General features: G+C 45.0%; 1 protein-coding gene across 3 annotated transcripts in view; it reads left to right on the top strand.

The window, feature by feature from the left end:
* Positions 1 to 26783, top strand: part of CDC42BPA (CDC42 binding protein kinase alpha) — a 160147-nt gene that overhangs the window by 74065 nt on the left and 59299 nt on the right. For 2 of the 3 annotated variants that reach the window (XM_040430597.1, XM_040430596.1), the window contains exons 6-11: positions 22220 to 22313; positions 23407 to 23607; positions 25009 to 25257; positions 25418 to 25497; positions 25573 to 25739; positions 25879 to 25995. In XM_040430597.1, the coding sequence (XP_040286531.1) occupies positions 22220 to 22313; positions 23407 to 23607; positions 25009 to 25257; positions 25418 to 25497; positions 25573 to 25739; positions 25879 to 25995 (908 nt within the window). Of the gene's footprint in view, positions 1 to 22219; positions 22314 to 23011; positions 23051 to 23406; positions 23608 to 25008; positions 25258 to 25417; positions 25498 to 25572; positions 25740 to 25878; positions 25996 to 26783 lie in introns of all 3 variants that reach the window. The other variant, XM_040430595.1, reaches the window with a different exon arrangement.

Genomic DNA, 26783 nt, shown 5'->3' with positions numbered 1-26783 from the left:
TTATCTCCAACTTCCCTAATAGGGTATTTCAAATAATGTTTTTTTTTAAACCAGACAACCCCTTTAATTAAGCTCCCTTACCATATCTTGTGCAGGACGTTCAGTGACCACCTTTCTAAAGATGTCACCTAGATTGGTTGTCCTCCTTGAGCTCATCCTGTTCTTACAGGTCTCACTCTACAATTAAAGGGGTATTCTAGTACTCTCCAAAATTATATTTTAAGAACCCATTTTCATTTGGTAAATCTGAGTTAAAGGAGTTTTTTTTTTTTTTTTTGCTGATGACCTCTTGTCAGTATCTTATCATGGGGGTCTTACGCCCGGGACCCCTGCTGATCAGCTGTTTGAGAAGGCATTGGCACTCGCTGTAGTGCTGCAGCCTTCTCTCAGCTTTTCCTAAGCCGGACACGTTTATCGGTCACGTGGCCTAGGCGCAGCTCAGCCCCATTGCACAGCCGCTATACAACGTACGGCGCCGTGCTTGGTGAGCTAACAGAATGCCGCCGCGCTACTGCGAGCACTGATGCCTTCTCAAACAGCTGATCGGCGGGGATCCCAGGTGTCGGACCCCCACCGATCAGATACTGATGACCTATCCAGAGGATATATCATCTGTTAAAGAACCTTGGAAAACCCCTTTAACAGAGGAGGGTCCTCTGTTCAAGATGCTCATCTTTTCACCAGTGGGCAGAGCGGTTACAAAGAGCGTCTCTTGCTCTGGAGGAGTATTACACAGACCACCCATTTAGCTATCTAGACACTGTGTAATACTCGGTTTCCCCTGTGGTGGCGCTGCAGAGAAATTGAACACTTATTGACAAGTTTTCCACAGATCGCACCTGATCGCTGTGGGTGCCAGCACATCGACACTTTGTGATCAGTTTATTATGCAGTAATCCTTCTTATCAGTTGATATTGCGGAGAGCTCCTTCAAAGAGTCTTCAGGCTTCCTAAAGAATCACCTTCATGCGTCTCCATTTGCTAGGCCCCTTCCCACCATATTTGGGATGACATCTAGCAGATAACATATATTTGTCAAAGAAAGGTACTGACGGCATATTTTAACATGATACATGTGGGGTCTCAGTGGAGTCTCTCTTTAAGTTTGCTATGCACTGTATGTTTGGGATGCTTGCAGATTTTAGATTGTTTTTGGGTGACGAAATAAGCCATTGTGCCACCATGACATCAGAAGTGCAGGTGACAGAGCATTGGGATGTAAGTTCGGCCAATCATCGTGACATCTACGGTTATTCAGGGACATCAAATGCCGTTGCTTTAGTTTAAATACGTTCCTGATAGGTTTGCATAGATTTTTGCGTTTTACGGTAGAGTTAGCACTTGGTAAACATCTGAACAGGGCCGCAGCTACCTCCAATGCTCTTCACATCATGTCCATTCTCCCTACTTGTCCCAGTGTCAGAGTAACGACCCATGTGTAAGATGCTCGCCTCTTGTGGTCCACTCAAGGGGTCCTCTCCCTTCTCAGTCTGCTGGACGTCCACTTCAGGTCCAGACACAATACTGCACCAGTCTGTTGTCTCAGATTTTCTAGTGGTGTTTTTTTTTGTTAACTCTTCATATTTATTTGAATAATACAAAATTTCCTTACAGTGAACACAGTAAGGCCTGACCAATAACCGTGGAGGCCTCTGGTCATTTCCCTGTGTGCGGTCCTCCTCCCCTGTTCTTGGACGGAGGAAAGTGGAGCATAGTTACAACAATGTCCCATGTTATCTAACCATTCAGAGAAAAATTATATAGCTGCTATAATAATTCCCCTCCTATGGTCATAAATATACTATAATGCTGCCTTCTTTGTACAAGAATAAAACTACTATAATATTGCTCCTATGTACAAGAATATAACTACTATAATACTGCCTCCTATGTACAAGTATATAACTACTATAATACTTCTATGTACAAGAATATAACTACTATAATACTGCCTCCTATGTACAAGAATATAACTACTATAATACTTCTATGTACAAGAATATAACTACTATAATACTGCTCCTATGTACAAGGATATAACTACTATAATACTGCTCCTATGTACAAGAATATAACTACTATAATACTGCCTCCTATGTACAAGAATATAACTACTATAATACTGCCTCCTATGTACAAGTATATAACTACTATAATACTTCTATGTACAAGAATATAACTACTATAATACTGCCTCCTATGTACAAGAATATAACTACTATAATACTGCTCCTATGTACAAGGATATAACTACTATAATACTGCTCATATGTACAAGAATATAACTACTATAATACTGCCTCCTATGTACAAGAATATAACTACTATAATACTGCTCCTATGTACAGAAATATAACTACTATAATACTGCTCCTATGTACAAGAATATAACTACTATAATACTTCTCCTATGTACAAGAATATAACTACTATAATACTGCTCCTATGTACAAGAATATAACTACTATAATACTGCCTTCTTTGTACAAGAATAAAACTACTATAATACTGCCTCCTATGTACAAGAATATAACTACTATAATACTTCTATGTACAAGAATATAGCTACTATAATACTGCTCCTATGTACAAGAATATAACTACTATAATACTGCTCCTATATACAAGAATATAAGTACTATAATACTGCCTCCTATGTACAAGAATATATCTACTATAATACTGCCTCCTATGTACAAGAATATATCTACTATAATACTGCCCATGTACAAGGATATAACTACTATAATACTGCCTCCTATGTACAAGAATATAATTACTATAATACTGCCCCATGTACAAGAATATAATTACTATAATACTGCCTCCTATGTACAAGAATATAACTACTATAATAATGCTCATATGTACAAGAATATAACTACTATAATACTGCTCCTATATACAAGAATATACTGTAACTACTATAATACTGCCTCCTATGTACAAGAATGTAACTACAATAATACGGCTCCTATGTAGAAGAATGTAACTACTATAATACTGCCTCCTATGTACAAGAATATAACTACTATAATACTGCCTCCTATGTACAAGAATATAACTACTATAATACTGCTCCTATGTATAACAATGTAACTACTATAATACTGCTCCTATGTATAAGAATATAACTACTATAATTCTGCTCCTATGTACAAGAATATAACTACTATAATACTGCTCCTATGTACAAGAATATAACTACTATAATACTGCCTCCTATGTACAAGAATATAACTACTATAATACAGCTCCTATGTGCAAGAATATAACTACTATAATACTGCTCCTATGTACAAGGATATAACTACTATAATACTGCCTCCTATGTACAAGAATATAACTACTATAATACCGCTCCTATGTACAAGAATATAACTACTATAATACTGCTCCTATGTATAAGAATATAACTACTATAATACTGCTCCTGTGTACAAGAATATAACTACTATAATACTGCTCCTATGTACAAGAATATAACTACTATAATACTGCTCCTATGTACAAGAATATAACTACTATAATACTGCTCCTATGTACAAGAATATAACTACTATAATACTGCTCCTATGTACAAGAATATAACTACTATAATACTGCTCCTATGTACAAGAATATAACTACTATAATACTGCTCCTATGTACAAGAATATAACTACTATAATACTGCCTCCTATGTACAAGAATATAACTACTATAATACTGCTCCTATGTACAAGAATATAACTACTATAATACTACTCCTATGTACAAGAATATAACTACTATAATACTGCCTCCTATGTACAAGAATATAACTACTATAATACTGCTCCTATGTACAAGAATATAACTACTATAATACTGCTCCTATGTACAAGGATATAACTACTATAATACTGCTTCCTATGTACAAGAATATAACTACTATAATACTGCCTCCTATGTACAAGAATATAACTACTATATAACTGCTCCTATAACTACTATAATACTGCTCCTATGTACAAGAATATAACTACTATAATACTGCCTCCTATGTACAAGAATATAACTACTATAATACTGCTCCTATGTACAAGAATATAACTACTATAATACTGCCTGCTATGTACAAGAATATAACTACTAGAATACTGCCTGCTATGTACAAGAATATAACTACTATAATACTGCTCCTATGTATAAGAATATAACTACTATAATACTGCTCCTATGTATAAGAATATAACTACTATAATACTGCTCCTATGTATAAGAATATAACTACTATAATACTGCTCCTATGTATAAGAATATAACTACTATAATACTGCTCCTATGTATAAGAATATAACTACTATAATACTGCTCCTATGTATAAGAATATAACTACTATAATACTGCTTCCTATGTACAAGAATATAACTACTATAATACTGCTTCCTATGTACAAGAATATAACTACTATAATACTGCCTCCTATGTACAAGAATATAACTACTATATAACTGCTCCTATAACTACTATAATACTGCTCCTATGTACAAGAATATAACTACTATAATACTGCCTCCTATGTACAAGAATATAACTACTATAATACTGTCTCCTATGTACAAGAATATAACTACTATAATACTGCCTCCTATGTACAAGAATATAACTACTATAATACTGCCTCCTATGTACAAGAATATAACTACTATAATACTGCTCCTATGTACAAGAATATAACTACTATAATACTGCTCCTATGTACAAGAATATAACTACTATAATACTGCTCCTATGTACAAGAATATAACTACTATAATACTGCCTCCTATGTACAAGAATATAACTACTATAATACTGCTCCTATGTATAAGAATATAACTACTATAATACTGCCTCCTATGTATAAGAATATAACTACTATAATACTGCCTCCTATGTACAAGAATATAACTACTATAATACTGCCTCCTATGTACAAGAATATAACTATTATAATACTGCCTCCTATAAACAAGAATATAACTACTATAATACTGCCTCCTATGTATAAGAATATAACTACTATAATACTGCTCCTATGTACAAGAATATAACTACTATAATACTGCTCCTATGTACAAGAATATAACTACTATAATACTGCTCCTATGTACAAGAATATAACTACTATAATACTGCCTCCTATGTACAAGAATATAACTACTATAATACTGCTCCTATGTATAAGAATAATACTACTATAATACTGCCTCCTATGTATAAGAATATAACTACTATAATACTGCCTCCTATGTACAAGAATATAACTACTATAATACTGCCTCCTATGTACAAGAATATAACTATTATAATACTGCCTCCTATAAACAAGAATATAACTACTATAATACTGCCTCCTATGTATAAGAATATAACTACTATAATACTGCCTGCTAAGATGAAACAGCGCTAGGAAAGTAAGCAAAATTGTTTTGTTTTTATACACTATTTGAAGTAATCTTTATTACGGTATTTTTTTTCCTGAGGAAGAAATTAAGATTTTATTTATAGTAGATAAATTACTGTGATTTGTTGTGTGTTACGTTATATAAATCGTGAGATTCATTAGTATTGTATAAATACATTTTTATCTCCTTTTTGAGACGTCTTGAGACTATTGGCCTCAGCGATGTGAGACGGTTTTCATTATATCATCTGTAGTTTCCCCTCATTCCCTCCTGGCTGCTGCCATCTTGGCGCTAACCGTATGTTTCCGACCGTTTACGGTTTTACAGCTGCTAAATTCGGGAGCATTATGTCAGCCATTTTATTGGACTCGAGGATTTTGTTTTATTAACTGAACTGTGTTAATTAACATTTTTGACTCCTCATTTTTTCCATCCGTCTGTAGTTTTATTATTTGGTCTCCTTTCCAGTCACCTTGCAGCGCGGGATTGGGAGAGATCGATAGAAACTAATGCAGAGGAGAATTTGAGTGGTTGTCCATAGTATCCAATCAGATTTCATGTCTCAGCCCCTTGTAAAATGAAAGCTACAATGTGATTGGTTACTAGAGACGGCTCCTCCAGTCAGATTGTTGCTGTTATTTTTGTAGAATTGGTTCTGAAAAATAAGCTGAAATCTGATTGGTTGCTATGGTGAGCTCCTCAAATCGTGTTTCGGCTTTCAGTTTCTGAGCTGCAACCTGATTGGTTGCTATAATGAAGCCTCAGAGAAATGAAAGCTCACCTCTGATTGGTTGCCATGGGCATCTACTCAAATCAGGTTCCTGCTTTCATTTTGACTATAGAGCCTCAGAGAAATGAAAGCTCACCTCTGATTGGTTGCCATGGGCAATTCATCAAATCACTTTCCTGCTTTCATTTTACAGCAGTCCTTTGAAACTGTGCTGAAACTTGGTTGCTATGGGCAACTACTGCCGCTCTCTTCCCTTGCGCTAGTGGTTGTGATTTGCACAATCGTAAATAGGGATTTTCTGTGGTAAATATTCTCCACATGTCTAATTCCGGTGCAGGCCATTCTACCGCAGTTTTATCCGCTCGGAGTGGTGCCACATGTATAGCCGTTGACGTCCATTGTGTGAACTCGGCTAAATGGCATCACAAGCGCATCCGTGTTCCTGCAGACATGGCGTGCTCTAATTATGGCAGCTTTCTGTGCTGTGTTCCGAAGTTTGTCGTGTTTTTGTTCTCAACCAAAATGCTAAGGGCCAGTTCACACGACTGATTTAGAAAAAAACACTGAAAAAATGAGCGCGGAATCTGCATGCTTTTTTTTTTTTCTGTGCAAAAAAGTTGAAAAAAAGTGGAATCCACTATTTTAGTTTTTTTGATGCAGCTTTTTTTTTTTTTAATCAATGGGTTCCTTTTTGAGCTTAAGGTTTTTGACGCAGACCTGCACGAAAAAAAAAATGCACGGAACTGTGCAAAAAAAAAAACACGGAGATTCAAAAACAAGTGCTGCTTCCTATTGAAATGAAAGGGAGGATGTTTTGAGGTGTTTTTTTTTGGAGCCGATTTTGAAGCAGAAACGCACCTAAATCTGCACCAGAAAACTCTGTGTGAACTGGCTCTTAGTGTTCTGGGTATGGCGGCTTTTTGTGCAATTTTTTTGAGGATCGTGGTGTTTTTTTTTTTTTTTGTATGATGGCTTTTTTGTGCTTTTTTTTGAAGTTCACAGCATTTTTGTTTTCCCCCTAAATGCTCCATGCTCTGGATATGGCGGCTTTTTGTGCCGAATTAGAGGTTTGTGGCGTTTTATTTGTCTCCCAAAACGCTCCTTTCTCTGGGTAGATCGGCTTTTTCTTCTGTTTTCGAAGTTTGTGGCATTTTTATTCTCTCTTAAAGGTCTGTATGCAGAACCATTCATTTCAATGGGGCTTGAAAAAAATAAAACGGAAATGACTCTCTGTCCATATGCCCGCTCCGAAAAAAAAATAAATAGAAAATGTCCTATTATTTTCTGTTTTACGGACAAGGACAGGCTCCATTCACACGTCTGTATGCGTTTTGCTGTACCGCAAATTGCGGATCCCCAAAACACTGACACCGGCAATGTGAGTTCCGCATCTTGCGGACCGCACATCGCCGGCACTCTCATGGAAAATGCCTTTTCTTGTCCGCAATTTCGGACAAGAATAGGAGGTGTTCTATTTTTTTGCGGATTCGCAGATGTGGATGCGGACTGCACATTCCGGGCCTATTGAAAATTAATGGGTCTGCACCTGTTCCGCAAAATTGCGGAACGGATGCGGACCCAAATTGCAGACGCGTGAATGGACCCTTACGATGGATCCGCAAAAAAAAAAAAAAAAAAAAACGGATGCAACACGGACATCACCTGGATGTCATCCGTTTTTTTTGCAGGCCGCAAAATACATACGGTTATGTGCATGAGCCTAAAGGCTACATTCTCTTGGTATGGTGCCTTTTTGTGCTATTTTTGAGGTTTGTGGCATTTTTGTCCTCCCTAAAAAACTGCCTGCTCTCGGTGTGGCGGCTTTTTGTGCTGTTTTTGAAATGTGTGGCTTTTTGTTCCCCCCCAGAACGCTGCCCTCTCCAGATATAGTGGCTTTTTGTGCCGTTTTTGCACAAAAAGTCGCTCTGGGTACGGCGACTTTTGTAGGATTTTTCCAATGGACAAATGTCACCAATATAATAAATAAAAAAAGCCCCAAAATCACACACGAAAAACACATTATATATTGTTATACTGTGACACAAGAATTCACAAGCTTTAGGTCATTACTTAGTTAACGGCGCCAGATTTCACTAACGAGCGTTTGCATAAATGTTGATCCCCAATAATTATCTGGATCCTCGGCCCGTACAGACCTATTAGGGTCCGCCGAGATTGACCCCGCTGACTTGTTGTAGAATGGATCAATATTTGAGATGGTAAGAGTGGTAATTCCTGGAAGTGCATAATGGGAGTTTACCGCACCGTCAGCAAAAAGCATGGTGGGATATTGCTAGGATACGCCCCCCACTCCATGATGCTGGGGGTCCACCCTCTGGGACCTCCTCTGCATACTTGTAAACAGTCCTGATTTTGCTGGGAGAGATCCCGCAGAAAGGACAGGACTTGGACCTTCATAAGCTCCGTCCCAAAGTGGGCATTTTGTGGGCGTGCCGCCAGGTTGCTTGGGGGACATTACCTGGTGGTCTGAGGGGCGGGGCATAAATGTCCTTATTTTTAATTGGTAAGTAGGCCACCGATCCCGAGGATGGAGTGGCCGCAGGGGCTGATTTGGGAGGGGTTCCCAGAAGTTGGACCCCCATCCATAAGAAAGCGATGGCATATCCTAGCAATACTATAAGACGGCTCTAAGGTTCTTATGGTCCATTTCAGTTCAGCGTTAGGGCTCAAGCGCCAGTCGACTTCCATTGCTATTGGTCACCCCCGCAGCACAGAGTATTTCAGGAAAGCAGTGTGGAACGTCTGGGAAGCAGTGACCGGTTTTATTGCTCACAGGGTTGACACGGGGCAGTGTAATGATGGAGGAGGGAAGTAGAGACAAGTGAGAGATCGTGGAAGAAGATGGGTTACCAGCAGCACAGAATATTTCAGGAACGATTCAAGCAGTGACTTGGTGCTGTCAGTGAGCGCAGGGCTTTCAGACTCCATGTTTGCTATCTTTACTCCCTGAGCTTTTTATGTTATAGGATTACAGCCGCTGGTGTCTCGTTTGCAGCAGCTTTGTCCTGCGGCGACCCCGGGGTTGCCCCCTTATTACGTCCATTAACCCTTTACACCCCAATGACAAGAGTTGGCCTTTTAATTTTTTTTTCCCTTTCCTGGAAAGCTGGGTAGGAACAAATATGGCTGGTATCGTTGGCCACTACGTTAGGGTTTTCATTTGCGGCTGGCCGGGTTTTCACTCCGATTTCCCAGTGAGACTTTTCGCTAGGTGACGATTCCAGATCTTGGGAGTAAACGCCCCCGTCTTTGTCTTTGCGCAGGGGGTGCAGAGCGCAGCTCCGGCTACTTTACGGCGCCAGGTAACTTCTCTGCGAGCAGCAGCTGAAAATACTTGAGATTCCGCCGCAGCCTTTTCTTTAAAAATCCTTGGGACAGATGGCATCAGCAGATGGCCCCCGACATTCCTAAGGAGCTTAAGAGAGTCGCTCCTTTAAGGGGCAGTAATACGCCGCCGTGCCGCAGCGCTCTCTAAAGCTTTGACGTGAATTAGCTGGCCTGGTTGGAGCCTTTAGTTTTTAATCTTTGGCCCAGAGCCACGGAGCGATTAGCCGGGCTGCGGACTCCCGATAGTGCCAATCACCTCTCCTAGCTGCCAGTCCTGCTCTGTATGCTGCCCTATAGTCGCCCGCTACACCACGCATAGGGCGGACGTCGACCTTCTTTTCCCCTGCCGCCATCACGCTGTCCATAGTTACTATCGTGCTTTTGCTGTGCAGCTGCTCCGTGTCAGTCTTTACTTCAGTTTTGGGATTCTATTCATCCACCAGTTCCAGCCTTATTGGGCTTCCTTCCTATTGGTACATCACACGAGGAACGCATGAGAAAGCTGCAGAATGGGGGTCTTGAATTAGACCGTCTTTGTAAGCGCCAGTCTCTACTGTGGGTCTGGAATTCAGTTCATGAACCTGGAGACTCAGCATGAGCACCAAGGGTTTATGGCGCAGATTTTCCGCCATCAGACCATACCCTTGTAATGTAAAGCTGCAGGGCATTGTGACGGATGCGTACAGATGTGCACAAGGCGGGTCCGCTTCATTCCAAGAAGAACGTCAGATACTATTGAGGCATCAATTAGTCTCAGGGTCACTCGGGCTCCACAGAAATGCACAGCCCCGGCTCACCCTTTATAGACTGAGTGATAAGAGCCATTTAGGTCTTGCAGATAAATGCACAATGGCCGGCTCCCCCAGGAAAGTCTCAAGAAAGGGGAGAACTCCCCGGAAGAGCAGTGAAGTCTTCCAGGATCCTCGTCCTGACTGCAGACGCTTGTCTCCCCTCATCCGTGCAGCTTGTCGTCCTCGCCATTCCCTTTACCTGCTCCAGGGCCTTGTGAGCTGCAGGAGAGGTCTGCCGTCCGTATTTCTTTAGGGGGTCCAGTCTGGCATCTGTATTTGTAGGCAACTAGTCTGGGGATTCTGGTCTTTGGGGTCTAGTCTGGGGTCTGTATTTGTGGTTTGGGGTCTGTTTCTTTTGGGGTCTTATGTCTATATTTGTTTAAGGGATCTAGTCTGTGGTCTGTATTCATATAGGGGTCTGGGGGTGCTATATGTTTAGGTGTTTTCTCAGGTGTCTGTATTTAGGGTCTGTATTAATTCAAAGGGTCTGGTTTTTGGGGCCTCCTTTGGTGATCTGTATTTGTATAATGGGGCTGTTTTTGGGGATCTGGTCTAGGATCTGTATAAGTTTAGGGGGTTTTGGTCTTTGGAGCTCCAGGATCTGTATTTGTTAAGGGGGGTCTGTATTTGTTTAGTGGGTCTGGTTAGAGTTTGCAGTCTGGTCTGGGGTCTGTTTCTTTATTGGTATGATGTCTTTATTTGTTTAGGGGATCTAGTATGGTGTCTGAATGTTGGGGGTCTTGTCCGGGGTCTGTATTAGTTTAGATCAGGGGTGCACAACCTGCGGCCCCCAGAGCCAAGGTTTGCGGCCCCCGACCTGCTGGATAGAAACACAGCTGATCATGCGATCAGCTGTGTTTCTTCCTGGAGCGCCGCACAGGGAAGGATGACGGCCCCTGCCCCTGCACTGTAGCAGGAGTGCTGGAGCAGGACGGGTCCCTGGCTATAGGTGAGAGTGGGGGAGCCGAGGAGAAGGCAGGCGCAGTTTATCAGCGCTTCTGCCTTCTCAAGGAGCGCTCTGCAGTTTAAACCCAGCGATCACGTGATCGCCGGGTGTCTTGGGGGGAGAGGACCCTGATCGGCTCTGCCCTGTACAAAGCCTCCCTTCCCCATCAAGCAGGCTGGTTTCCTGTGTAACTGGGGCTCATTTGGATGCTCCAGTTACAGTGGAAATAGTAAAAAAAAAGTCTGTGGCCCCCCCCAAGGTCTTTCATGGACCTTTTGGGGACAAGTTATGTGGCAAATATATATATATTAGCAGAAGGACCCGGCTTTGCACAGGTATATTTCATCTATTTCATTTAATGTTTGAGAGTGTCATTAAAATATATCGACAGTATCCCCCATAACAGTGACCTTTACAGTACCCTGCCCCCTTAACAGTGAACACAGCTCCTCGCCCCTTAACACTGACCCCCCCCCCCCCCACAGTGCCCCGTCTCCTTAAAATGGGACCTCCACAACAGCCAATCCCCTAATATTGACCTTCACAGCAGCCCGCCCCTTTAACAGTGAGTTTCACAGCACCCCACTCCCTTGACATTGACCTCCTCAGGGGCCCACCCCCTTAACAGTGACCTATACAGCACTCCGCCCCTTAACACTGACCTCCATAGGGGACCGTCCCCTTTTCTGTGACTTCCACTGTTCCTTGCCCCCTTAACAGAGACCTGCACAGTACCCCGTTCCCTTAACAGTGACCTGCACAGTACCCCGTTCCCTTAACAGTGACCTGCACAGTACCCCGTTCCCTTAACAGTGACCTGCACAGTACCCCGTTCCCTTAACAGTGACCTGCACAGTACCCCGTTCCCTTAACAGTGACCTGCACAGTACCCCGCTCCCTTAACAGTGACCTGCACAGTACCCCGCTCCCTTAACAGTGACCTGCACAGTACCCCGTTCCCTTAACAGTGACCTGCACAGTACCCCGCTCCCTTAACAGTGACCTGCACAGTACCCCGCTCCCTTAACAGTGACCTGCACAGTACCCCGCTCCCTTAACAGTGACCTGCACAGTACCCCGCTCCCTTAACAGTGACCTGCACAGTACCCTGCTGACTTAACATTGACCTCCACAGCAGCAGCCCCCTTAACAGTGACCTCCACAGCAGCCTGCCCCTTTAACAGTGAGCTCCACAGCAGCTGCCCTTTTAATAGTGTCCCCTGCCCCTTAACAGTTACCTCCACAGCAACTGCCCCTTTAATAGTGGCCCTTACCACCTTAAGGCTAGGTTCACACCTGAGCGTTTTACAGCGCGTTCCTACGCGCTGTAAAACGCTCAACAGGCAAAAACCAATGTTTTTTCCCTATGGGCTTGGTTTTCACCTGAGCATTTTACAGCGCGTACGAACGCGCTGTAAAACGCCCTACGCCCCAAGAAGTACAGGAGCTTCTTTGGGGCGTATTGTCGCGCGTAACACCTCTGTTTTTCATTGTACGCCTCTGTGGTCAATAGCAAGAACGCGCGTACGACGTGCGTTTCCAAAATACAAAAACGCCCGATAAAAACGCCTGTAAACAGCACTTATCGAATACGCTCAGGTGTGAACCCAGCCTAACAGTGACCTCCACAGCGCCCTGTCCCTTTAAGGCTAGGACTACATGACGACATTTTGTCGCACCACAATTTTTATAATGATAGGTTATGGTGTTGCACTGCGACATGCGACATACTGCGACACGACACTCGCAAAAACTCCATCCAAGATGGATTTTTCTGTGACTGTCACAGTCGCAGCATGTCGCAGTGCAACACCATAACCTATCATTATAAAAATTGTCGTGCGACATCAATGTAGCAGTGTAGTTGTGCCCTATGTGTCGTGAGACATATTGTCAAGCAACACATGTAGTCGTGGGCGCCCTGCCCCTTTTAAAGCTGACCTACAGCAGTGAACAAAAATGGCTGGGTTGTTATGGAAACCTGAGTAAAACTGTGTGTATGTGGAGGCTGAAGGACCTGCGAGCTTCTATAGGCTGATAAGGGACATGTGACTGTGTGTATGGCAGTTAGGATTTAAGTGAAAGGCTGGCAGGCTTGTATTGGCTAATGCAGGTCATTTTTTGGGAATATCTCAGGAACGGTCCGGGTCCTAGAGAGTCTAAAACCTTCCCGGACACCTGATGTACCTGTGTGCCAAATTTGGTGAAGATTGCTCCAGTCGTTTGGTCGCGCATAAAGTACAGACAGACAAAAGCTCATATACCATATTTTTCGCCCTATAAGACGCACCTAGGTTTTTGAGGAGGAAAATAAGAAAAAAAATATTTTGAACCAAAAGGTGTGCTTTTGGTGGGTTTTGAACTAATGGTGGTCTGTGGATGGGCACTGTTATGGGAGCATCTGTGGATGGGCACTGTTATGGGAGCATCTGTGGATGGGCACTGTTATGGGGGCATCTGTGGATGGGCACTGTTATGGGGGGGGGGGAAATCTGTGGATGGCACATATATAGCATCTTATCTTATGTGTCATCCACAGATCCCCCATAACAGCGTCCCTGTTTAGTGAATGGGGGCCAGCATCTGTTTCTAAAATGGCAGCGGGGCCCGGTGCCTGCTTCATTCATAAAGCTACGAGCGCCCACCCGGCCTCCTGACTGCCAAGAAGTCAGTAGTAAGTAGTACAGCGCTAGATTTGAGATGATTGGAATACTTTAACAATACCCACAAGTTAGATATGATTACCGTATACTACAGTGAGCGGGGCCCGGTGTAGTAGAATACAGTGACTGCACCGGGCCCTGCTGCCATTACAGAAACAGATGCCGGCCCCCAGCCCCTCCTCCCTCTCGGCCTATTCAGCGGACGGTCGCAGCATTCGCCCCCCATAAGACGCACTGCTATTTCCCCCCCACACTTTTGGGGGGGGGGGGGGGGGGGAGTGCGTCTTATAGGGCGAAAAATACGTGTGTGTATATGTATGTGTGTGTGTGCATGTATATGTGTATATATATAAGAAAAAGTAAAAAAATAAAAATGAAAACAAAATAAAAAAAAATTAAATACAAAAAAAAGTCAGTGTCCCCCAGAGGTCTTTTGAACATACATACAGTGTTAGGCTACTTTCACACTAGCGGCAGGACGGATCCGACAGGCTGTTCACCATGTCGGATCCGTCCTGCCGCTATTTCGCCTTGCCGCCGGACCGCTGCTCCGTCCCCATTGATTATAATGGGGACGGGGACGGAGCTCCAGCGCACCACGGCAGTGCATGGCGAAAGGCCGCCAGACTAAAAGTACTGCATGTCCGACTTTTTAGTCCGGCGGCCTCTCGCCGTGCTGCGCTGAAGCTCCGCCCCCGTCCCTATTATAGTCAATGGGGACGGTGCGGCGAAATAGCGGCAGGACGGATCCGACAGGGTGAACAGCCTGTCGGATCCGTCCTGCCGCTAGTGTGAAAGTACCCTTACAGAAATATATACGTGTTACAAAAATATATATATATATATATATAAAAAAAGAATTTTAACAAATGTAAAAAAATTTAATACAATAAATAGGAAAAAGTGCAAAATAAAATTGTTCACTGTCCCCCAACAGCCTTTTTATGACCTCTTGGGGAATATATGTGGCCAAAATATATTTTAAAAATAAGTAATAAAGTGATTATATAAAAAAATTAAATACAAATAAAAGGAAAAAAAAGGGAACTAAAACCCCCAAAAAAGTCACTGTCCCCCAAAGGTCTTTTTGTAGCAGCAATCTATTTAACAAGAAGAAAAAAAAAAAAAAAATGGCCATATCAACCAAAACATCACTATTATTACCCCATTCACATGAAACTATACATATTATTTAATAAAACGATCCAAAACAAAATAGGGAACTAATTATAATAATTTGCATATTTAAAGAATGAGCTATAGTTTGAATAAAAATGACTTAAATTTTTTTTTTTTTTTTACTGTTTCCTGTACAAAAAAATATAAAATAATAATATAAAATATTATATTAAAAAGCCCTGTGTCATGTAATAAAAAGCTGCAAGTTATTTTGGTAGTTCAACAACTAAAAAAGTTACAAGTGTTTGAACCCTGTATGCTAAACCACAAAGTGACTGGTCATTAAGGCCTTTTCAGGCCTGGTCATTAAAGGGTTAACCAATAAGCGCATTCCCCACTAGTAAGGCCTCCTGCACATGACCATACCGTGTTTTGTGGTCCTCAAAACACGGATACCAGCCTTGTGTGTTCTGCAGAACTTCTTTGCGCAATGGATGTGGGCAGCACACGGAGTGCTGTCCGCATCTTTTGTGGCCCCTTTGAAGTGAATGGGTCCGCACCCGAGCCACAAGAAATGCGTCTCAGATACGGACCAGAACAACGGTCGTGTGCATGAGGCCTCAGAGAAAGTGCTTACTTGTTATTGTAGGGCACCTACAGTGTATCTAGGGGCGCAGGAGGCGGTAATAACCAGTGAGGGCCGTCCTCTGGAGTAAAGGGAAGTGCTTACTGGTTATTGTAGGACCCCTATAACTGGGGGCAGGAGGCGGTAATAACCAGTGAGCACCGTCCTCTGCAGTGAGGGAAGTGCTTACTGGTTACTGCAGGACCCCTATAACTGGATGCAGGAGGCGGTAATAACCAGTGAGCGCCGTCCTCTGCAGTGAAGGAAAGCGCTTACTGGTTATTGTAGGACCCCTATAACTGGGTGCAGGAGGCAGTAATAACCAGTGAGCGCCGTCCTCTGCAGGGAAGGAAAGCGCTTACTGGTTATTGTAGGACCTCTATAACTGGGGGCAGGAGGCAGTAATAACCAGTGAGCGCCGTCCTCTGCAGTGAAGGAAAGCGCTTACTGGTTACTGCAGGACCTCTATAACTGGGCGCAGGAGGCGGTAATAACCAGTGAGGGCCGTCCTCTGGAGTAAAGGGAAGTGCTTACTGGTTATTGTAGGACCCCTATAACTGGGGGCAGGAGGCGGTAATAACCAGTGAGCACCGTCCTCTGCAGTGAGGGAAGTGCTTACTGGTTACTGCAGGACCCCTATAACTGGATGCAGGAGGCGGTAATAACCAGTGAGCGCCGTCCTCTGCAGTGAAGGAAAGCGCTTACTGGTTATTGTAGGACCCCTATAACTGGGTGCAGGAGGCAGTAATAACCAGTGAGCGCCGTCCTCTGCAGGGAAGGAAAGCGCTTACTGGTTATTGTAGGACCTCTATAACTGGGGGCAGGAGGCAGTAATAACCAGTGAGCGCCGTCCTCTGCAGTGAAGGAAAGCGCTTACTGGTTACTGCAGGACCCCTATAACTGGGGGCAGGAGGAGGTAATAACCAGTGAGCGCCGTCCTCTGCAGTGAAGGAAAGCGCTTACTGGTTACTGCAGGACCTCTATAACTGGGGGCAGGAGGCGGTAATAACCAGTGAGCGCCGTCCTCTGCAGTGAAGGAAAGCGCTTACTGGTTATTGTAGGACCTCTATAACTGGGGGCAGGAGGCGGTAATAACCAGTGAGCGCCGTCCTCTGCAGGGAAGGAAAGCGCTTACTGGTTATTGTAGGACCCTATAACTGGGGGCAGGAGGTGGTAATAACCAGTGAGCGCCGTCCTCTGCAGTAAAGGGAAGTGCTTACTGGTTATTGTAGGACCCCTATAACTGGGGGCAGGAGGAGGTAATAACCAGTGAGCGCCGTCCTCTTCAGGGAAGGAAAGCGCTTACTGGTTACTGCAGGACCCCTATAACTGGGTGCAGGAGGCAGTAATAACCAGTGAGCGCCGTCCTCTGCAGTGAAGGAAAGCGCTTACTGGTTACTGCAGGACCCCTATAACAGGAGGCGGTAATAACCAGTGAGCGCCGTCCTCTGCAGTGAAGGAAAGTGCTTACTGGTTATTGTAGGATCCCTATAACTGGGTGCAGGAGGCGGTAAAAACCAGTGAGCACTGTCCTCTGCAGTGAAGGAAAGCGCTTACTGGTTATTGTAGGACCCCTATAACTGGGTGCAGGAGGCGGTAATAACCAGTGAGCGCCGTCCTCTGCAGTGAAGGAAAGCGCTTACTGGTTATTGTAGGACCCCTATAACTGGGTGCAGGAGGCGGTAATAACCAGTGAGCGCCGTCCTCTGCAGTGAAGGAAAGCGCTTACTGGTTATTGTAGGACCCCTATAACTGGGTGCAGGAGGCGGTAATAACCAGTGAGCGCGGTCCTCTGCAGTGAAGGAAAGTGCTTACTGGTTACTGCAGGACCCCTATAACTGGGGGCAGGAGGAGGTAATAACCAGTGAGCGCCGTCCTCTGCAGTGAAGGAAAGCGCTTACTGGTTACTGTAGGACCCCTATAACTGGAGGCAGGAGGCGGTAATAACCAGTGAGCGCAGTCCTCTGCAGTGAAGGAAAGCGCTTACTGGTTACTGCAGGACCCCTATAACTGGGGGCAGGAGGAGGTAATAACCAGTGAGCGCCGTCCTCTGCAGTGAAGGAAAGCGCTTACTGGTTACTGCAGGACCCCTATAACTGGAGGCGGTAATAACAAGTGAGCGCCGTCCTCTGCAGTGAAGGAAAGTGCTTACTGGTTATTGTAGGACCCCTATAACTGGGGGCAGGAGGCGGTAATAACCAGTGAGCACCGTCCTCTGCAGTGAAGGAAAGCGCTTACTGGTTATTGTAGGACCTCTATAACTGTGGGCAGGAGGCGGTAATAACCAGTGAGCGCCGTCCTCTGCAGTGAAGGAAAGTGCTTACTGGTTATTGTAGGACTCCTATAACTGGGGGCAGGAGGCGGTAATAACCAGTGAGCGCCGTCCTCTGCAGGGAAGGAAAGCGCTTACTAGTTATTGTAGGACCCTATAACTGGGGGCAGGAGGCGGTAATAACCAGTGAGCACCGTCCTCTGCAGTGAAGGAAAGTGCTTACTGGTTACTGCAGGACCCCTTTAACTGGAGGCAGGAGGCGGTAATAACCAGTGAGCGCCGTCCTCTGCAGTGAAGGAAAGCGCTTACTGGTTATTGTAGGACCCCTATAACTGGGTGCAGGAGGCGGTAATAACCAGTGAGCGCGGTCCTCTGCAGTGAAGGGAAGTGCTTACTGGTTATTGTAGGACTCCTATAACTGGGGGCAGGAGGTGGTAATAACCAGTGAGCGCCGTCCTCTGCAGTGAAGGAAAGCGCTTACTGGTTATTGTAGGACCCCTATAACTGGGTGCAGGAGGCGGTAATAACCAGTGAGCGCCGTCCTCTGCAGTGAAGGAAAGTGCTTACTGGTTATTGTAGGACTCCTATAACTGGGTGCAGGAGGCGGTAATAACCAGTGAGGGCCGTCCTCTGCAGTGAAAGGAAGCGCTTACTGGTTATTGTAGGACTCCTATAACTGGGTGCAGGAGGCAGTAATAACCAGTGAGCGCCGTCCTCTGCAGTGAAGGGAAGTGCTTACTGGTTATTGTCACGCTGTCTCCATCTTGCGCTCCCGGAGCATCTCTCCAGCAAATGACTGACTTCAGCCGTGAAACGCTGCTTGTGGCCCCATCACCACTGAAGCCAGTCATTGGCTGGAGCGGAGCATGTGACTATACCCATAGCCAGCCGGATGTGAACAGCACGGGCACCGGAAGATGGAGACAGCGGCAGGGAGCAGGTAAGTATCAATCTTCTGTTTCAAGGCCATGCTGCAGGAATGTGTCAAAAATCATCACACTGCACGATATCCGGGACAACTACTGGGGACAAGTCTTCATAGGAGCGCTCATCCCTGATATCTGGCCGGTATAATCGTGCCGCCGATCAGCTGATAAACAAGCGATCACTCGTTAGTCGGCTGATTTGCATGTTTTATCAGGACGAAAGATGTACAATTATTGTCAGCACATCTCACCGTGTAATCAGAAATAGTCATCAGAACTGGATGAGGGAGCAGTGTCTGTGGTAGCGATCATTTCTCCCCATTCACTTTGCATCGGCCGGTGGAATAGGCTGATGCAAACAAGTGTGCTGAGTAACTTTTTTTTTTTGCGGCCCCTTAAAAAAAAAAGCAATGTGACAATGCGTCCCCCAGACCAAAAAAGGTTGTGCACCCCTGGTTTAGATGATCTTGTCCGCGGTGTATTTATATAGGGGTCTGGGGGTGCTATATGTTTATGTGTTTTCTCTGGGGTCTGTATTTATTTAGGGTCTGGTCTGGGGTCTGTATTAGTTTAGGCATCTGTATTTTTAAGGGGTCTTGAGGATTGTATTCATTTAGCAGTGTGTTCTGTGGTCTGTATTTGCTTAGGGGGTCTGGGGTCTGCATTTGGGCGTCTCTATTTTTTTGGGGTTCTCTTCTGAGGATTGCATTTAAGGAATCTGTTTAAAAGGGTTCTGGTCTGGTATTTATTTAGAGCAGGCATCCTCAAACTGCGGCCCTCCAGCTGTTGTAAAACTACAACTCCCACAATGCCCTGCTGTAGGCTGATACCTGTAGGCTGTTCGGGCATGCTGGGGCTTGTAGTTTTGCAACAACTGGAGAGCCTCAGTTTGAGGATGCCTCATTTAGAGGGTCTGGTTTCTGATTTGCATTTATTTAGCGGGTCTGGGTTCTATGTTACATTATATGGGGTCTGAATCTCTTTAGCAGTTCGTTTTGGGGGTCTTTTTTAGGGGGGGGAGTCTATATTTAATCTGGGGTCTGGTTTGGGACCCTTGAGGTCCGGTAGCTTTTTGGGGACATTACCAATATAAATGGGCAGAGCATATGGTCATTGGTGAATACATCGCTTCTTGAAGGACGTACAGTAGTTCCTTGGTGGCATCACTGGAGAACGAAGTAGCTAGATTCTTCTCCTACTTATATAGAAATCCGTACATCTGCAGCCTGGCACATCGCTGGGCATGGTAGAAGACTGCGGTCGTGCCCGGCATTGATGCATGATACCAGTAAGAATATGGAGGGTCGCGTATTAAACTACTTTTGCATTTGCTCTTCGGTCCCTGTGGATACGAATAACCTCCTAATCCGCTGCTTTCCTGGTCGCTCTCCGCCTAGCTATAAATACTCGGTGTTTTCTTAGGCACGCGGTCAGGAGTTTTTATTTCCATGCTGTCGGCTGGGAGCGGTGACATGTCCGTCCCTGGAATCACGGCGTCACATCCTTTTCTCTTTTGGAAGTCAGTAAATTTATAGAAAGCTTTTCCCTTTTATCAGCAAAGGGTTCCCATAGTAAAGGCATGTATACAGATTATATGTGCCCGGGAAGGGCTGATAATAGTCCTTTCATGTCATTTAAAGGGAACCACTCCCATGACCATTAAAAAAAAAAAAAGAACAAAGACAAGAAGCTCCTCTCTAGTGCCACCTACAGGTGTCTACCCTGAAAGACAACGTGGAGCCGTGACTAGGGATATCAGCCATCTGTAGACAGCGCTGCTGCTCATCAGCACAGAGCAGGGTCCTGGTTTGCATGGGGAGATGCCTCGAAGCAGCGCTGGGAAGGAACTGGTTCTCCTTGGGAAGATCCAGGTGATGTAAGGAGTCTTAGGCTACTTTCACACTTGCCTTTAACTTTTCCGGTCTCAATTCCCGGAGAAAAACCCTTCCGTTTTGTCCCCATTCATTTTCAATGGGGACAAAACTTAACGGAGTGCACCAGAATGCATTCTGTTTCGTTTTGGTTGCGTTCTCATACCGGACAAAAAAAAATAAAACGGCTGCTAGCTGTGGTTCTCTGTCCGGCATGGGATGCGGAGCAAAACGGATCCAGCATGACAGACAATGCAAGTCAATGGTGTCGGATCCGGACACGATAGAAAACGGATCCGGCATCCTTTGACTTACAATGGTGTAGGATCCATCTTTGTCATTTTAAAGATAATACAACCGGATCCGTTCATAGCGGATGCAGATGGTTGTATTATCAATAACGGAAGCATTTTTGCTGATCCCTGCCGGATCACGCTAAACCGCAAGTTTGAAACGCTGCAGACCTGCCTGTGGTAAATCCGCCACAAGCTGCAAAAAAAATCTGCAGCCCAAACTGACCTACGCTGCGAGTTTTAAATCTGCAGCACATTCTCCAGCAAATCCACACACGGATTTTGCAACCAATTTGTTGTGGACTTTATGACGGAAACGTGGAAATTCCACCCCGTGTGTGCGTCCACGCAGGACGTAAATGCTCAGCAGCAGATCCGCAGCAGACTCTCCGTGAGCTTTTTTCTGCAGATTTGCTGTGGATTTCACCCTACGCTTTGCAAAGTGTGAAAATTGCCAACATAAATTGACGTTTTTTCTCGCTGTGGGTTCTCCGCCTGCAAAATCGGAACAATAAATCCGCAACGCATATAACCCTATGTGAACATGCCCTTACAGGCAGTGCACCACGGGGAAATGGCTATCCTCCAGAAGGTAGAAAACTGAGTCTCCAGTGCCATCTTTAGGGAGCTACTTGGAACCAGAGAGACAGTCTTCTTCCTTCTGGAGGAGAGCTTCGTTGATTTTGAATGGACGCCGTGTAATAACTAATTTCCCCAGTGGCAAAATTCCCAGTCAACCACCAGTTCCCTGACTAACAGCTGATTCTTCGAGATGTAATGTAACGCAGTAGGTTTCAAGGTGCAGTCCTATGTAAAACACATTGTGATGCCAGATAGCACACAAAACTCTGCTACATCCGTACCCTCATATAGGTCTCCGGAGGTCCCACGGACGGTTTGTCCAAATGCTTATAATATCATCTAATGGGACATATTGTAAAGGGTGCAGTTGCTCCTGGTATAGCAGAGCAGAGATTGTCACTTGGCTGAACTCAGGTCAGTATCGCAGCGTGATCTTACATAGGACTGCAGATACAAACATAGACCATAGAGCTGCTGAATGACAAGTCTGACTCTGCTATATATCCTTGTATGTCACTTAATAATCCTGTACTATTCCCCATGCTTGTGATTGATCTGCTCTCGCATCGCGCCTCATATATGAGATGACACCGACCGGACGGACTCTCACTCATCTTATTCTCTTTCATCTCCTCCCTCCAGGGACATAAAGCCCGATAACATCTTGCTGGATATGAACGGCCACATTCGCCTGGCGGATTTTGGCTCCTGTCTGAAGCTGATGGAAGACGGGACGGTAAGTTGTCGCCCAATATTCCTCCCAGGCGATAGGAAAATGGCCAAAGGGAAAAGGACAATGGATTCACAATACATAATCTGAGGACCAGTCACTTCTCCTTTTTAGGTCCCCAGAGCTGACTGCACAGGGGCCCCCCAGAAAATCAGATGACCCGGGTCAATAGTGACTGAGGCATGACTAAAAGGGTTAAACTGCCAGGATTTTTAGGTTCCTCCAATCCTGGCAGCATTGGACCCCCTTGCAGGGCTTTATTCCACAGTGCTATAGAAGAAGGCCCCTTAATGACTGCAAGTAGAAAACTCGTATGGGCAGTTGTTAAGGGGTTAATCCGCTCTGGGAAAAAAAAATTGAAAACTGCACCTTGGTTGGCTAGTTTCGATAAACGAGAAGAAATGAAGGGATCATCCATCGTTGCGCTTCCTATATAGATGAAAATCAGCGGCCACCGGCGCCACTTTTCTCAAGAGAACAGTGAAATCCAATAAAGTCTAACCCTCCCCCTTCCACCGTGACCCGAAATCTTGAAGCGAGCTTCTGCCATCCCTTCCTTATTACTATAGTTAGTGAGCCGCCATCTTGTTAGATTTGGGGGAAGGAAGGGGGGTGATCCTGACCTGTGACTATGAGATGAGAAGTGTATACGGTGTAGTGTGTACAATATTAGTGATTAACGATGATTTATTCTACTTTGCTAGGACCTTGTGGCTTTTTTTCCAGTTTTCCAATCCAATGATGTTAGTATTCCGATTGTCTTTTTTTTTTTTTTATATGGTCAACTTAATAAAAAGTAAGGAGCAGATCTCCTGCAGAGCAGGCCACAGTGATAAATCTAGGGTCAGGGGTACGAGCAGACGGTGCATGGCTCATAGGCGCACCATGTTTTGCTCCACCGCATCTGCCTCTGCACACTGAGCACAATTAGGTTCACACTCGAGGATGGCCGTCTGCTCAGACGCTTTTGCACGGATATTGTGCCTTATGTCTGCGCTTCCAGAACACACCGGTGCGAAGGTAACAGGTTAAAGCACAGCATTGGGGTTGTCCCCTTCGTTCTGGTCGTCCTGTGTCGTAACGCATGTCCTCTCTCTAGGTCCAGTCGTCGGTGGCTGTCGGGACTCCGGACTACATCTCTCCCGAAATCCTCCAGGCGATGGAAGACGGGAAGGGGAAGTACGGGCCGGAGTGTGACTGGTGGTCCCTCGGGGTCTGCATGTACGAAATGCTGTATGGTGAAACGCCATTCTATGCAGAGTCCTTAGTGGAGACTTATGGGAAGATCATGAATCACAAAGTGAGTGTTATACTCAGGTTTGTCATGCAAATTTAATTTAAAGGGATTGTCTACGGAGATAAAAGAGTTTAGGGCTATACTGTGACGTGTCATATGACCTTAAGGGTCCATTCACACATCCGCAAAATGGGTCCGCATCCGTTCTGCAATTTTGCAGAACGGGTGCGGACCAATTCATTTTCAATGGGGTTGCAAACGATGCGGACAGCACACAGTTTGCTGTCTGCATCCGCACTTCCGTTCCGCGGTCCCGCTAAAAAATAGAACATGTCCTATTCTTGTCCGGACAAGAAAAGACATTTCTATTATAATGCAGAACGCACATGGCCGGTGTCCGTGTTTTGCGGACCTCAAAACAGTTGCGGATGTGTGAATGGATCCTACGTCTTTTAAGATACGTTGACATTTGCACCATCCCAGATCCTACAGGCTGTCCCAGCAGAAAACAAGCCTGCTGGAGTTCTCCGGATTGGGCATAGCTGGATAGCGCCGTGCACCGCCGGACCCCATAGACTGTAATGGGATCCAGCCACTTTCTGGCATGAGTGCTGGGCTTTGGCCAGCCAAAAAAACGTTGCATGCTACGTTTTTCGTCTGGCCAAAAGCCAGCACTATCCGGCTATGCCAGATCCGGAGAACTTTGGCAAGCTATTTTCTTCCGGATCCAGGATGCTGTTAATGGGAGTGAAGCGTCAGAGCCGCAAAGTGGCTTTAAAAAAAAAAAATTATAATCAAGCCAAATTGCCGTCACGTGCATCGCTGTGATAGTAGACTCCCGTGCAACCTGTGAGCAAAAATCCAAAAGGGTTGGATTTTTGTGACTGTTGTATCAGTCGAGCTAGAATGGGGGTAGCAACGTGACCCCACTTACAGTCACTAGCTGCGATGTCACAATGTGACTTTGTAATCTGCATGTGGCCATAGTGTAACCCCTCAAGCACATGACCGTATTTTTTATCCATGTGCGATCGACATTTTTTGAAGTTAGCTCACTGACCCATTCACTTCTTTGGAGTTATGCACACATCCACATTTTTTTTGTGGATCTGTGCGGCGGTTCAACAAATTATAGTCGTATTTGGGTCCGTATTGCAGATAAGACTAGTCCTTTCTATTGATGGGACTGAGAAAAATGCGGAGAGCACATGAAAGCTATCCGAAATACGGACACGGTTGTGTGCATGAGGCTTAAGCCAGAGCAGACAGCAGCTAGAAAGAGTTAACCACATGAGATATCACCCAACTCTGCTAGGCCTCTGAGTGGCAGATACTCCAGGGAGAATAGAGTGGAGCTGTAATAAAAGCCATATGGGTTGTCACCCAGCCTTCCCAGATTATTATTTTTTTATTTTAATAAGGGGTTAAAAGCTACATATTGATTTTTTATTTTATTTTATTAAGGAGCGTTTCCAGTTCCCATCTCAGTTAGCGGATGTCTCTGAAAACGCAAAGGACTTAATAAAGAGGCTCATCTGCAGCCGGGAGCATCGCTTGGGTCAGAACGGGATCGAGGACTTTAAGAATCACCCGTTCTTTGCTGGAATCGACTGGGAAAACATTCGGAACTGTGAAGCACCTTACATCCCAGAAGTCAGCAGCCCGACCGACACGTCCAACTTCGACGTGGATGACGACTGCTTGAAAAACTCTGTGAGTATTTGTATGTGGCCCTTCTGAGACCAGCAGCTGGGTGCGACTGAGGCATATCGGTGGTTGGAGGAAAGTTGCTCTCCGTCTTCCTGGTCCGTTTTCTTTTGAAAGTTGTGTGGAGCCTCTTGTATTTTAACACAAAATCTGTTCCCCTTTGCAGGAGACGATGCCTCCATCAACTCACACTGGATTTTCTGGGCACCATCTGCCATTTGTGGGGTTCACTTACACAAGTAACTGGTAAGATGCAGTATATTTGGCCGCTTGCATTGATGTTCCTGACGCCGTGGTTGTGACTCTGTTGTGCTCCGTCAGTGTACTGTCAGACAGAAGTTCGATGCGACATACCTTGGGAAAATCCAGCACAGACCTAGACGCCAATGTCCAGAGGACGCTAGAAGACAGCCTGGCCACCGAGGCATATGAGAGGAGGATACGCCGTCTGGAACAAGAGAAAGTGGAACTGAGCAGGAAGCTGCAAGGTAACCCCGCTGGAAGGAAGAAGCCCTCTTAAAGGGGCTGTCCAATCTGCTTTTAACTTCAACCACCATGGTATCCGCGGTGTTAGTGCTATGTTTTACAGCTCACAGGCTTTACATTCATTATCATTTTCTATCCCAGAATCTACCCAGGCTGTCCAGGCTCTTCAGTATTCGGCAGTAGACGGCCCTGTTACAGCAAACAAAGACTTGGAAATTAAATCCTTAAAGGACGAAATAGACAAGTTGAAAACACAAGGTAGGTTTTAGTTGTCTTTCTTCTGTACTTTTGCTTTATGACTTCCAAATACCCCAAATTAGAGATATGGTTTACCTTCACTGTTGACGCATCAGCTAATAATTTAGTGTGCCCTTGGATACGCCACTGAGCTGCTTTACAGACTTTCATGTCCAGCGGACCAGTCGGGGGTACTAGTCTTAGTCCTCTGATTAAAGGGTTTGTCCAGGCTACAAGTATTGATGACCTGTCCTCGGGATAGGTCATCCGATCGGTGGAGGTTCACCTCCCCACTGATCACCTGTTTTGAGCAGCCATGGTACATTTTTCCTTAGGCTACTTTCACACTGGCGTTTTGGCTTTCCGTTTGTGAGATCCGTTCAGGGCTCTCACACGCGGTCCAAAACGGATCAGTTTTGCCCTAACGCATTCTGAATGGAAAAGGATCCGCTCAGAATGCATCAGTTTGCCTCCGTTCCGTCTCCATTCCGCCCTGGAGGCCGCTCGCAGCGCTTTGGTGTCCGTCTGACGAAACTGAGCCAAACGGATCCGTCCTGACACACCATGTAAGTCAATGGGGACGGATCCGTTTTCTATGACACAATCTGGCACAATAGTGTTCAAAACCGTCTTGGCTATGTAAAAGATAATGCAAACGGATCCGTTCTGAACGGATGCATGCGGTTGTATTATCTGAACAGATCCGTCTGTGCAGATCCATGACGGATCCCCACCAAATGCGAGTGTGAAAATTGGATTTTTTGTACTCACCGTAAAATCCTTTTCTCGTAGTAGGCATTGGGGGACAC

The sequence above is a fragment of the Bufo bufo genome, chromosome 4 (assembly GCF_905171765.1).
Source record: "Bufo bufo chromosome 4, aBufBuf1.1, whole genome shotgun sequence".
In the NCBI taxonomy this organism is placed as follows: domain Eukaryota; kingdom Metazoa; phylum Chordata; class Amphibia; order Anura; family Bufonidae; genus Bufo; species Bufo bufo.
The sequence above is the reverse complement of the archived record's forward strand: the minus strand, read 5'-3'. Positions and strand labels throughout refer to the sequence as shown.